Source organism: Condylostylus longicornis, unplaced genomic scaffold, assembly GCF_029603195.1.
Source record: "Condylostylus longicornis isolate FDR11 unplaced genomic scaffold, ASM2960319v2 ptg000135l, whole genome shotgun sequence".
NCBI lineage: Eukaryota > Metazoa > Arthropoda > Insecta > Diptera > Dolichopodidae > Condylostylus > Condylostylus longicornis.
In genome coordinates, this window is record NW_026578103.1 from 2886295 (window position 1) to 2902344 (window position 16050).

General features: G+C 24.3%; 1 protein-coding gene across 1 annotated transcript; it reads left to right on the top strand.

Annotated features, from left to right (window-relative positions):
* The first annotated feature begins 5232 nt into the window (after positions 1–5232).
* On the top strand, positions 5233–15218 carry LOC129615482 (uncharacterized). The gene is made up of 6 exons (XM_055530727.1): positions 5233–5624; positions 10706–10809; positions 12096–12212; positions 12270–12505; positions 12942–13178; positions 13801–15218. Exons 1-6 carry the CDS (start codon positions 5282–5284, stop codon positions 14084–14086), a joined length of 1323 nt encoding a protein of 440 aa, XP_055386702.1. The 5' UTR covers positions 5233–5281; the 3' UTR covers positions 14087–15218.
* Positions 15219–16050: the final 832 nt, after the last annotated feature.

Here is a 16050-nt window from a genome sequence, read left to right on the forward strand (position 1 = left end):
AAATATTTACAAATTTACTCAGTTTGACATCATTTCGTTTTTTTTTTCTACAGTTCTATTAAATTGTTTTGAAATTAAAATTAGTATTGAGACTGTACAAAAACGTTTATTCTTTTTAATTTACGCTCTTCTTTCGAAATTTCCCAATTTATGTTGTATGTGTTAAATAAGCATGTCTTTTATTAGGAATCTAATTAGGAATCGAAAGCGTGTTGTATGGTTCTGGTCTAAATAGAATCAAATTATTTTTTATGTTAGCTGTTTTAAACTTATTTCCAGAAATTAAAATATTTTGCATATGTTGTAAAAATAAATACACAATTACAGTTTTCCATACATACAACATTAATATTATCAACTGTTTATTGTTAATTTATATGTATACATATTTAATATATGTTATGAACGTGTTATATGAATGAAAATAAATTAAGCTTTAAAATATTTTAATAAAAAATCAATCATCTTCCTTATTTTTTTTTGTTTTTGAAAAAATGTTTGCCAATGTATAAACATAAATTTATATAGTTGAACTTATACATAGTATTTAAAAAAAAATACAAAGACCACTAATAGCTAAGAGGTTAGAGCAAATTTGAAGAAATATGTAGATCTTTCCTTTCCTGTTATATTGATGTTTAAGCAAAGAAAAATAAATATAAAGAAAATTAGTGATAATGGCATTGACCTGAGGATACATCATGGTATTTACAATCATATGTACAAATGTGATGTATACACGTATATAGTATACATATAAACCTATGTACATACATTTCAATTACGAAACTTTATCGTTCATTTCTTTAAATAAAATTTTAGGGGTTTTGTTTTTGTGCCTGTTTTTATATTTTAGGTATATATACTTCTGTTCATTTTGTTTCCACGTAATTTAATACAAGATTAATACAATATGATTGTTTTTACAGTTTTAGTTTTTTCACACATTTAATAGACGTTTAATACTTATGCATGCATATTCACATGTTATGTACCTATACATAATCATAATAACGCAATGATTGCTCACTTTGGTATTTCATCTTTTTATTACAACTTAAGCCTATTTATCTTTTTTGTCTATGATGATCAACAGCTGTTTTGTTATTAGTAGTTGTAGGTATTTTCTTTGTTTATAAGGAGTGCTGATGGTAACTTAATTTAAACATTTTGACAAATATTTGTTAGGTGTTTAGATTTGACTTTCGATCAATTCGTTTAATTCCATCTGTGCCAAAACTAAAAACAAACGTTATGCACATACATACATACTTGTGTTTCAACCTTAATGTTATGAACAAATACTTGTAAACAAATGGTAATAGCACTAATATTTATAATCTTCAAGTACCTATACAATTAGGCTAATGTTTCACAGTTACCTTAATCTAATTAAAATAATACGTCGCTGATAAAATATCAAAAAGAATCTATAGAAGCACGTGAACAGAACATTATTATTATATATTTTCTTCTTTAAAACGTCATATTTTGTTTGCACACAGGTTTTTTTCTACATTGACTTAATATATACGCGCATATGAACATATACTCGTACTCGTATACTTACACATATAAAAATAAACAAATTTTTGTGTAAAAATATGGGAAACATTTTTTGGTACAGTCCCCTAAATATAGAAAGAATGTGAAATAAAAATGCCGTTAAAATAGCAAAATATGATTATTTTCATAAGAAATTAATCACGATTTATATAGAAAAGAAAAAATTGGAAAAAAGTTTCTTTTTCTACCGATTAGATTTTTTAAGATCGTATACACACACGCACATGCAATAATTAAACCAACCGGCATTAATAAAACCGGCAACTTTACTACACATGCTCACGCATACATATGAATTATATGTTACCGGTATATTTTTATATTCAATAATTTATCGTGGCGTTCAAAAACTTATAGGTCCTGAAATTTACATACATAAGCGTTTATGTTTAGCGCCTCATTTGCACTTTGATTGTATGAATTGTAATAACGATAAAATCTGCTACTCTTGCATTTCAGTTTTGATCTAATGGACCAAATAAAGTTTCTGTTTCTCTTAAAGTTTTGAATTTTAATCTTGTTTGTTAGGAAAACGAACCTGTTTTGTTTGGCAGCAGGACATTCATTAGAAAAATTTGTTTGGGAAAAATAGTTTATCAATTTTCTCCAAATTTTGTATTTCAGATTAATTTATTGGGAAAGAAGAATTAAAACTTCTTGGGGAAATAGGACCGCAGAAACCAAATGAATGACTAAGTAATTTTCTTGAAATCAAAACAAAATTTATATAACATTTTGCAATATCTTAGGAACTCTTTCACTAGTTTAACGCACGTTCATTATATATGTACATATATGTATACAGTGTATATGAATTTTATTTACATAAATCTAAAAATTTAAAATATTCTTCGTTAACACTAGACTTTTAAAGAAAAATAATTTAAAATAAATAAAAGGTTTCTTCTATTTTTAGTGCCATTTACTCATTTACATTATATTTAATTTTTATGCTCTCCTCATTTTTAAATAATGTCCAGGTTAGATAAACATTGTGTGGTCACGACAGCAATTCTTATGTATATATACTAAATGTATGTGTTAATTGACGAGAATATTTTAATTCATTTAAATATTGAGGAGCTTTGAATCTTTATATATTTTTGCTTATAACAAAAAATTTTTATTTCGGTTTTTTGTGTCTTCTTGTAGTGTGTTATTAAGACTGGATGATTAAGAGTTTTAAAATTTATGAAGAAAAAATTAAATGTGTCAATAACTTCAGAATTTATGACTTAAATGTGCTTATAAAAACGTTCTTGAGTATATACTTACATATGTATATAAACATGTGGGTTTTGTGTGAAAAAATGTACATAATGTACGTATAAATATAAAGGCACATTATAGAAAATGCTAAATGGGATTATTTTAGAAATAAGAAAATTAGCGACAAGACAAAATCAAAATATAATCACATGCATACATAAGTACATATGGTTATAATTAGCTGCTGTATATTTATGCAATCATTAAATTGTTTTTTATAAAGGTGGTAACTAAATTATCTAAAAAAGACAGTACCTACTAATATACATCTTATATTTTGTATATGCACATTTCGCCTTAAAAAATACCGCGTCTATTTAAAGGAAAAACAGGTTGTAAATAAAAATTGTTAAAAAAATGGACAAACATGCAATATAAATACAATCCTTCTAAATTAAGTTTTTTTTCTTAATTATTATGCATAATACGAGTAATGCTTGTTTTTTGATTCTTTTTTAAATTAAAATTTTGCAAATAAACAACATTTTAGTCGCAAAAATTTAAAAGCTCTTTTTCTACTTTAAATAACCCTTATAAAATAATTAGATTTGTTGTTGCTTTAATGTCAAAGCCATTCAAAAAAAAACATAATAATTTAATTTTTAATTATAAAAATAATAAGGAATTTTCGCCAAAAATAAAAATCTTCACCTGTTGGTAAAATATTATCGTCTTGTATTTTCAGAAGTATACTCGTATATACATGTACATGATTGCATTATTTCTTAAATGTTTTGTAAAAAACTGCAAAGTGCAAAAGAGACATAAAAATTAATATTTTATTTATAGGTACCTACATAATATAAAATTATTATTGAATGTTATTTATATTCTACTAAACTATATGGAGTTCTACAAGTTTGAAGATATAAGAAAATATTTTATAAAGATTCAAGTATTGAAATTATTAATGTAATAAAAAATTATTATTAAACATGTCCAAACAACAGACTGGTGAATAATGGAAAACAGAATGCAAAAGTAATAATGAAACAAATTAGTAATTGTGTCTTTTAATTAAATTGATCACAGTTATTATAATGTTGTCGTAAATAAAGTCTACAACTAATTCATTTGTATTTAGGCATGAGAATCAGGAATTCGGGATATGGCAGTTGTTCTTTTCGGAATTTAAGACTATTTTTATTTATTACACTTTTAAACACTTTTATTTTTTTATTTTATTTTTTATTATATTTTTATAATTGAAAATTTAAAAGCAAACTCCCTGGCTTAAAAATTTCAGTTATACTGCAATTTTGAAGACACATATTCGTTTATTAACACATTTCGTAGGCATACGCAAATTTACATAAATTAAAATATTTATTTAACTTATTATTATATTAAATAGTTTATAAAAAATAGAAGTTTCATAGACACGTACATATGTACATATGTACGTGTCTCAGTGTGTTTTTATGTATTTGCACTACATACTTCAATCTAAATAACTAAAAATATATATTACCGATAATTAAGAAAAGAAAAACGTACTTAAAGAAGACTGTAATTTTTTTGTATTTCAATATTTCTGCTTATTATCAAAAAGTCTTAATAATACACTCATTCATACAAAACATGCATAAGTATATAACAACAATTCTTTGCTTAAACACAAGAACTAAAGTAAAAATAGGAAAAAAATTAACTAAAATTTACTACAAATTTTTTCTTGCATTCTTAACATTTCAATTCATAAATTTTTTACTTCTCTTATCTCCTTTTTATTGTTCTATATAACTTCTATAATATTAAAGTCCTAGAATTAAAAAAAGCAAAATAAGAAAAGTACAAAATTTTTTAAACTAGGTACATTAAAGTCAAAACGAAAATTAAAAAAATTCCTACCTGTAAAAAGAGAAGATATTTGTATCATCCCGTCATATTGCGCTAGCTACATACATATACTTACATATTTTTATTTATAAGATTTATTATACTGAAAAAAAGAATGTATATAGTTATCCTCGGTTCTCTCACAGGTGTAAATGCAACAGGAATTTTACGTTGCCCATGTAGTTATGCTTGTTCAACATACATAATAAAATAATTTTATAAATGTCTACGTTTTCGAATAAAAAAGTTCAAAGAAAGAATCAAGAATAACGAATATACGTTTAGTTGTTCTTTGCTCTTTCGTCTGGCGTGACATTGGTAACTTTTGAACAATATTAAAGAAACAAAAGATAAACGTGAAAAAACGCAGCATAAAATTTTACTTGTGAAATAAAAAAAAAATTATTGTAGATTTTCTTTAAAAAAATCTATACATAATTTATTATTTTTTTTTCTTTTTTAAATTTTTATATACAATTAAAGTGTATAAATAATTTTAATTGCAAAATACATACATACATAAAAAACAATTTATTTTTATATAATGATCTTAAACAGTATTAGTGAAACTAACAATAAAATTGAAATTGAAATTAATAAAAGTATTATGTGTAATACAACAGCATTATCTACAATTCGAACGGATATAATTCGTAATAATAATTTGAATAATATAAATAATAATATTAATCATAATAATGTAGCGAGCATAAATTCAGAACATATTGCTGTTGATGTAATTGAAAGCGCGCCAACAATTATGGTGAAGCCATCAGCACAAAAAACAAAAAATGAAAATAATAATATGCGTGATATTATAGAGAAAGCAATTAAAATTCAAGAAAATGTCGATGATAGTAATGATATTAAAACAACAAATATAAATGAAAAATGTACTACAGGAGGACTTATAACATCTCCTTATAAAGGAGTTACAATAAATACAAAAGGTATATACATAATATATTATGCTGAAACAATAAAAAAAACAAGAAAAATAAATGTATATACATATCCGTGTATATATGTATATACATATGTATATTATATATACATATATAAAATATTTAAACTTATGATATCTTCGTTAATTTTTTTATTCCTTTTTGTTTTTAATAATGTCTCCTTCTCTGTGCATTGATCTACCCTTGCAATAATTATAATATTTAGCTTTAAGTACTTTATATACTTAAATGTCTATGATAACAGAAGGAATAGTAAATAAAATAAAATTTTGTTAAAATTAAAAAGTATTAATTAATTAATACTAGTTTCTATTTATGCATATTTATACAAAAGGTTAAAATTGTACAGCTCTCTTTTTAAATTAAATATTAAATTAATACTTTTATTTCCTTCAAATTATGTTTACCTATCCTACATGATGTATACATATATACAATAGGTCGTTAGAAAGTTGAAATACTATATGGTACAAAAATGAAGGAAGGACTTATTATTATAATACAAAATTATAATTTTTATGTTCATATGTATAGTTATAAATATTTTTATATGTAAATGTGTACATAAAACCATAAAGACAACGTAATATCTACAACAGACAACAGAATATATTTATAGGAACTATACATAAAATTTACTTTTGAATTATTTATTAATTTTTCTAAATATAACTATCTATACACCTATCCATATTATGCTTTTGTATATATGTATGTGTTCAAATATAATATATACATGTGAATAATGTATATATTATATTATGTTCATAATATTGCTGTATTAAAACATGCGACTGTACGTAAATATAAATAAATAATTATATTATACATATAAATTTTATAGTTTTAATTTATATGAGTTGTAATTCTTATAAAATTCAAGCACTAATTATGTTTTTTTAAATAATTTCAATGATTATTGTCCTGTTCTTGTGATATAAAAATGCTCATTAAAATTTTTATTACTACAAATTTCTTACTCAACTCTTTCTTTTTTGTTTATTTTCTTTAATGTTAAATATAAATTTAACGCGAACATAGGTGTATTTTCATGTGTTACAATTTATATTTAATTGTATACAATTAAATAGAGAAGCACGTTTTCGCGTTTGTGTCACTTTGATTTTTAAATTATATAGAAAAAAAAATTATTTTTCTTTAATATTATGCCAGTCTGCTTTGGAAAGAAAAAATTTTATTCAATCCTTTTTAGCACTTTTTCAAAAAATTTTCGAAAAAAAGTGCTTATTAGTTTCACTCTTTCCGTCCATCCGTCCGTCCGTCCGTAGACACTTTTTGTGTTTACAAAACCTCTACACCCTTGAAGATAGAAAGCTGAAATACGTACATAGATCTTTACTAGAAACTTATTTCCGTAGAACAAAATTTTTACCTATCTCCCACCCCCCCCCCTTAAGTTATACTACACCAAAACCCTAAAAATGGCCTTTTTTTAACTATTTGTTGTAATGAAACCAAAGGCATTTTTGAAATTTTGCAAACGCAGAAAAACAGTGGCTTGCTTCCTCTAGCGCAGTATACTTTAGTTAAACTTTAGAAAAATAAAATGGCCGTTCAAATTTACCGTTATCTAAAGTCCTTTTTTTCCAAATTTTTTATGTCATTTTTCTTCTAGATCCCAGCCTGTAGAAGCCTGAAATTTTAGGAGCTTTTAGACATTAACAAATAGTTCATTTTGCTGAAGAAAATTTTTTTCCATCTCCACCCCCTCTCAAGTTATCGCCTCTTGAAATTTGTAAAATTTGATTTTTTGACACCTTATATTTCCGAAACCGCAAGTTTTTTCAAATTTCTATAAACGCAAAGAGCTAACGGTAAATTCCATGACATTAAAAAATATAATTATTTTTCTTAACTCACACAATCAAACTTTAAAATCGAGCATTATGTTAACCCCACTTTATATTAATTTTTGCTTTATTTCAAAGACTGCATATATGCATCATCCTAAATATATGCAATCCTAGAAATAGTTTTGTATATGAATGAAAATAATTTTAATAGTATGATAGGTGTACATAGACTGTATTTAAAAGCAGAATTTTCACTTGTTGAAGGGAAAAGTACAGTACAAACAATTGATTTGACCCAACTTTATTTGATTAGGGTTCATTTAGTTATTTGCACATGTACTTTAATATGCGCTATACATATTATACAAGTAAATGGAGTTTTATTTAAAATTTCGTTTTGCAGTTTATATTTTGAAAATCCCAAAATTAATATAATAAGCAGCAAAATATAGTTATACATGTAATTTAATTAAGCACATTTTATTTCATTAAGTCAAAAGGTATTTTTATGTTTTTATTTATTTTTTATTAACCTCACAGATAAGTCACAAGGACATATTCAATATATTCCGTTTTTAATAAATATCCTTTTTTATGAAAGTTGTGACTCAAATAGCAACAAAAAACAAAAATAAACATTAGAAAGTTGAAATTAAATACTGATTTTGGTAGTTCTAAGGTTAGTAAGTAGCTAAATTCGTAATTTGTTGCATTCTACGAGTGGAATTCATGATAGGGCTGATTACCACCGTAGGTCAAATAATTTTTATTGGTGATAAAATTTTAAAACTACATCGTTTTATCGTTTACACATTAATCATTATTTATGAATTCTGTTTAAATTGTTGAAAATTTGATTAAATTGGATATGTAAACGTCTGCAAATCCATTTTGGTAAAAAAAATTTAAAAACGTCATGCAGTTCTAATCAAGAAATTCAATGAACAGTGTTTGATATGTAAATGCTGAGTAATAATGAGCTTATTAAAAATTTTTGCTTAAAAAATTGTATGCTTCTTCAGTGGAATTGATTATAAATTAAAATTATTTATATTTATATACGAGTATTTGACAACAATATCTTTTTATAGGATATAATATGTATAGCATTCTCAATATATGTATATAGCATTTTTAAATTCTAATACATACTTACTTTTAATTTACAATTATGTCTTGCCTGTTAATAGCAATATTTAATTCATTAAATATAACAGTATAACTTTTTATTTTAACAATCACACATAATTCGCATTCAGTTTTTATTTAAAAACTAAATGAAAAATAAATATCATTTTGTTGACAAAATTTGTTTATACCAGAATTTATTTTAGCTACTTTTGTATCTATATATGTATGCATGTATTTATGGTTAAGTGGGAAAAACAATTAAAGTACATAAAATAAGAATCCGTATATACTAACATACGTACATATATAAGTGATATCAATATTGTATGCACATCTAAATATAACAGTCGTTTTATTAAACAACTGTTCTAATTTAACAGTTTAAAAAGAAAATTATATGTTCCTCTGTGCAGTGCATACATTTAGAGAATTGTAGAGAATAAATTCTAATATTAAAATCTTGATGTTATTTAGATAGTAATGTTTAACGAACTCCATTAAATAAAATTTCTATAAATTGAAGCTTTTCATGAGAATATTATACTTATATAAAAGGAGCCTTTCATCAGATTTGAGTTACGAGCGTTGAATTCTTTTAAACGATTTTAACATAAGATTTTAACATAAGATCATGTTTATACCCGTACGAATGTATGTTCGAAGGGTATACTAAATTTGCTTTACCGTTCGTAACGCTTAGAAATAATGGTTTGAGATATACACTCAAGTGTATATTTTTGATCAGCGCCGAATTTTGAGTTGATTAAGCTTTGTCTGTCCGTCCGTGCGTCCGCTTCGGGGATTGGTTCGGGGAGCTAGCATACAACTTCAAAATTTATTTGATTATATCTTAGAAACTAAAAAAGCTATGGTGTTGAAATTTGAAACAAGAAAGTATATTAGTAGGATCAATGTGTTTGATGAAAGTTGTTGAAATTGCTTGGGTCTTTAAGGGAGCTGTCATACAACTTCAAAAGCAGTTTGGCCATATCTTAGAAAATATTGAACACACAGTACTGAATTTTGCATAAACTAATATAGTAATATGACAACTTAAAGTCATAGTCTGTCCCATAGTCATCTATGGCATATTTAGGATAACAAATTCGTATGGGTATCAACACGGTCAACTCTATTTTTGCTCTTTTTATTATGTATACAATATTACGTAGTATGATAAGCTGAAATAATATCCAATAAACTCATTTAATTATTATATGTAACTATATATATATACATATTAAAGAGGGTTTAAAAAAAAGTCAGCTTACTGAAATTTGACTCAAAAGACATACATATATTTTATATTTTATTTAATTACATGTTATATTGTCTTTTAATTGAACTAAATATTTTTAATTATTTCTTAATATTTTTAGCATTTTATTATCGGAGTTTAGAAGATATAGAAATCGATTTTATTTGCTTTGTTTTTACTATAATGCGAATTCAAAATATTTATCTGCGATTTATTATTTTCGCATAAAACAGTAATAAAAGTATAAAATATCATATTCTATATAAAATATTTACATATTTTTTATGTGATCCTAACTTCGTCCAATTCTTTTAATATTAAATTTTATAATTTACAAATAATCTGATTCAGGTGTAAGATTAATAACAGTGGTTAATTAAAGTATATATGAACTTTAGTAATGTATATATACATACTTGTATACATTATTTATTTTTAAAATAAATTATTATTGTGCAAATTCATGCTTTTGCTTTGAAAACGCGCACAATTTATCTTAAATAAAAGAAATATTTCAAATTAGAAATCACATAAGAAATTAAACTCTAACTGTAAAAGCGCAAAAAAAGAGTGATAGAAAAACTTGATAAAAGCTTTGATTTCATAATATAATAGTTAATTTGATCTCACATCTATTATACAAACATAATCATTATAGAGCTTTCCAATTGTTATACATAAATTTTAATTTTTTTTTTAAATTTCCGAACATCTTTTAGCGAAATCATTTTTCTCCTAATTTTTTATAGATATTTTTTCTTTTTTTATTTGAAATGAATACAAAGTAAGGTTCAAAAAACTTGCCATATATTTCTTTTTGTAAAAAAAAAAATGTGCAAAAATATTTAATTTTTTACTTGCAGAAATGGAAATTATTCCCCAAGGAAAGCATTTTCGATTGGTCGATGATTCCGAGCTTCCAGAAATAATGAATATTTTAGGTCGATATCTTCCTGAATCCCTAAAGGTAAAATTCAAGAAAAACAAAAAAAAAAACAAAAATTAAAAACAAATTTTCTTTAATTTGTAATAAAGGGTTTTGTTATCATTCCGGTTGACTTTTACCAAAAGCTTTCACTCTGGTACATTTGATTTTGTAAACAAAAATTCTTACCTTTGTGACTTTGGCTACTAAATTAATATGCATCATGGTAAAATTCAAAAGACTCTTTAAAATGTTAAAGAGCACTAATTATAATGACAGGGTGTAATGACCTTATAGTTATGTGCTTTTATGTCTCGTTTGTTTTTCTTATCTGTATTGATTCATTCGTTATTTTGTATTTTCAAAATTTTTTAATTTCAAAATCTTTTTATCTTAAATATTTTAAAAGCGTATTCCTTTTGCTTTTGAAAAAAGCTGACGTACGTAATATATATGCCAGTAAAAACTTATAATTAGATGTTTGAAATTGGACGTTGTATTTACTAATATATAAATATATTTTTATGTTTTATTATTTCAATTAAAAGGAGAACTTAGATATATTTAAGCTCTTTGTCCATATTTATTATATTACAAAATGAGTAAGCTGACTTCAACAAACCCAATATTTCTCTTCCAAACTTGGGACATCTTTCACTTTAGTTCAAATAATATTTTTATACTAATAATAAAATGATAATCATGGCTTATTACTAAATGTAATTAAAATATTTAGTAAAGTTCATCATCGTTTTCGGAACTTTTGAGAATCTCTGATATGAAACATTATCATGTAGCACGATACTGTTATATGTATTATAGTTCCTATTGCATATAACTTTTTTAATATAACCTTAATTTCTTATAAAAACGAAATTGATCTATTATTGCTTGTTCGATTTATTAGAATTGTAGAAGAAAATTATGGCTAAGTGTAATACAAAAAATTTAGAATAAGTTGTACTTTCCTATTCATGTATCAATTAAGTAATAAAAATGTGTTTTTTTTTTCTATAAAAGAAATGAAGTTAAATTCAACCAAATATTTTGAACATTCTTTTCTGTTTTTCAACATTCCTCTTTGAGAATAAAACATATTTATTTATATTTAAATGGATAGAAAACAATTTTGAATAGGTAACATACATATATATATATATATATATATATATAACAACTTAATATTTTAAGTTTTAACATCTGCAAACTATAGGAAAAACAGTTTAGTTTGTTAATACCAAAAAAATAAAATAAATATACTTATTTCAATAATTATTTTTATCTCAATACATTATTTGATTTAATTTTTAATTCAATTCATATTTCAGTTTCATGAAACAATCAAGACGTACCTGAACGACCGAGTATGGCAGTTTTACTTTTATGTTTCTAATAAATGGCCTGAAGAACCAATATGCTTACATTTCCCTGGTTGCACGCTTACGGTAAATTTAAAAAGTAATTTTAACATATCTCCACAACTTATAACATATTTATTATAGCCCAACAACAATATATACGAAAGCATTGCGATATTCTGTCCTACTAGTCATATACAATGCATAGATTTACTTGAAGATGAAAATTTAATCGATTGGAAAAAACCATTGTACCTGAACTATACTCATAAAGAAATTATGGAACGCGTTGATCTTTTCTATAAAAAAAAAGGAACAATGGATTTATTGGGTGGAGACATATATGTATTTAAAAATATAAATAGCATAAGTACAGAAGAGTAAGTATATCATATTAGCAAGAGCGAGCGATTTTAATTTTCAGTAATATAAATTGCAATCATGTATATTGGATTACTTGCATCAATATATTGATTGTGTATCAATGCATTAATTGCGCATTAATATATTGATTATATAACGATTCAATTAAATTACTATTTTTCCCAACTATTAATAATACTAATCTTGGATTTATTTTTTGATTAAAATTATCCGCTTTTCAATTAAATGTTGAAATTAGTATAAATTAAAAAATTTAATGCTATAAATCCGAGACCGACTTACCCAATCTTAATTTCACAGGCAATTTACCTTGCATATTGTCGTCAACCGAAATAATTTACTTTAAACACTATTAAAAATATTTTAATGCAAATTATATTGGCTCTATACTTTACTAATATATTTATTATTAATCTATTTATGAAAAAATAGTCTTCCTTCCAACGAAGTGGAAATGAGAGCATTAACAGTAGATAATGTAAAAACTATACATGATTTGTATCCAGCCAGTGAAATTGAATGTGTAGAAGTTTTTGAAAAACTCGTACAGACCCTTCCTGGTGTTGGAATATTTGTAAAAAATACTGATGAATTAGTTGCATGGATGGTACATTCATATTATGGTGCAATGTTTTCAATGCAAACAAAACCCGAATTTCGGCGTAAAGGGTAAGACAATTATCAAATAATTATTATTGAAATCGAAAAATCTTAAATACCTGGACAAATAAACATTTTTAGTTATTTATATTTTTGTTTAAAATTTGAATTGAATAAAAAGTGAAAGAAATTTAACATCTTAGTTTTTTAATCTTACTTGATTAGCAGTTTCAATTAATTAGCAAGTAAAGCTTTAAGGAAGATTTTAGAGCACATTTACAGCCTGAACGTTTATCTCGTTTTTTTATTCACATTTTATTTACTTTCAAATCAGAATTCTTAGTTTTTTCTAATGGATATTTTACTTTTCCAATAAGATTACTCATTTTTTCAATTGGATTTATACGTTTTTTCTAAAATTATGAACTGAACGTGTCACTTTCAAAAATAAAGCGAATAAATTTTGTATAATACAAGTAGTTATCCGAGTAAAAAAGCGAGATAAACGATCAGGCCTTTAATTTTTGTTTGTTTAAGAGGATTTTAGTTTTACTGCATATAAGTACATAAATGTTGTTAGTTATTATTTCCCTAAATACGTAATTCATTAAGAATGCAGAAATAATATATATTTTAAAGTATCAAAAAATTTGATTTTAAAGTAACTATTTTCTTTTATATCTACTTTAAGTTATGGAATTCATTTGGCACGAAGCTTAACACAACTTGTAATTAAGAGAGGTTATTCGCCCTTTGTGATTATAAGACCAGAAAATGATGCTTCCAGAAATTTATATATCAAATTAGGTTTTGAGAAAGTATACGAAACCGTACGAGCAAAATTAAATCCATTTATAGTTGCTGATAATGGTGATGATGGTGATGGTGAACATAATTGTAAAAATAATAGGGACCTTAAGAATGATGATAATATTAATGAAATATTTGAAAAAAAATGTAAAGTGAATGAAGAATAAAAACGACCTTCTTTTGCTTTTAAATGTCGTTTTTAGAATGCGAAAGATGCCTTTTTTGAAAATATTATAAAAAAATCACGTAATTTAAATTATAAAATAAAAAAAAATAAAAAAAAAACTGGTTATCATTTCCGCAAAAGTTGAATAAAAATTACAAAGAAAAAACATAAAAAATACATTAATTAATTAATCTATATTATAGATAAACAGTAAAATAAATGAGAACATTTTTTGTTCTTTAAACTTTACATTGGAATTTGTTTTTAAATTGAAAATATATACATATATTATACTGAAAGTAGGATATGTACTGTGTCTATTTACTTGGCAGATGTAACAGAAGTAGAAGATGCGAAAATTCAAAATTTATTCCTGATGAAAGTTCAATATTTTTGTCTAGTTTATAGAATTCGGATATAAAATTAAATGCTAAACTATGTGAACATTTTACAAATTTATGAATATGATAATACCCATAAAAAAATATATATTTTAATACTTTTTAATTTTATTTCTGTAAAATTCAATTTAAATATGTGTTTTAAAATAGTTCAAACTAAATAATTGTGAAAATAATTTTTTTATTATTGAAACTTTTAAATTATAACTATGGCTTTAATAACAATGTCATCAATACCAAATTTGAAGGGAGATAAAATGATCTATTTTCGCAATTAATTTTTTAAAGTTTAATATTTTTTTAACTTATTTTGAATGTGATACTTCGCTATAGTATTGAAAGATTTTATTAAAAAATGTATTTCTAATCAATGAAAATTTTATAATGTCCTTTGAAATTATTTCAACTTTCAATAATTAAATGATGAAGTTCTGTGAAGTTTCGCCTGTTCTATTATGTTACAGTTGTCGTTTAAGAAAATACACTATACATATCATATTTTTATTATATTTGATATAAAACAATTATAAATTAAAACATAAAAATTAAATGAAAAAAAAAAAAACACTTTTGTAGCTTTGCAATTTCGTGATAAATTTATTTTTGTAGATTCCTTTTAAATCGTTTTTGGACAATTATTAATTAAAATGAAAAAAATCTTTTATTTTATTACATTTTCTAATAATTATAAACAAATATCTTTAAGCTAAATAAATATTATGCTAGCAAATTGACTTCTCTTTATTATTATCAACACGCTTACTACATATATTTTTAAAATGTGGAATGGAAGTTTTGTTTTTAAATTGCGCCTATTAATAGATTTAAGAAGATGAATATAAATAATTCTTCAACAGTTTAACTTGTTGTTGTCAGAATTTCAAAAGAAAATTAGCCATGCTTATGGAGAAATTGGCTAGCAATATTTGATTATTTGGTGGCAAATGATTTCGGGAATGATTCTTTGATCAATTTCCAGCAAAAAATTGAAGGGGAGGGGCTGCAAGTATAACTGAGAGTCACTTCCCACAAAAATGTCATTCGGCCCTTTAAAGTTAAACGGCTGAATGGTATTTTTGTGGGAAGTGGGAAATTTTCAACAATATACTCAATCGACTTTAATTAAAATGTTAAAAAAATTGGAATACTATGTGGTCTATTGAAAAATGTCTTTACAAACATTTTTCATCCGATGGCGTTCACGAATTTTCCTAAGTTTGTTTATTTGACACTTTAACTAACTAATTGATTAACTTGACTACAAAAAGATAGGTGGCGGCTTTTGAAATAGCAGAAAATGGTATGTGTACATAATTTCGTTAGCCAAGTCAACAAATTTTTAAATATTGCAAAAAAAGTTTCAACTGAAAAAATTTTTCTAGAATAATTTATCAATATTGTTTTTGGGTCTAACTGAGAAACAATTGTTTTTAGGTCTAACTGAGAAACAAAATCGGAACCAAAATGCAAAAAATCGCACAAATTTTAAAATCGGAGCCAAACGATTATTGAACATTTCGAAAGTCTTATCTAGTAGTACTTTTGGTCAATAACAAAGAATTAG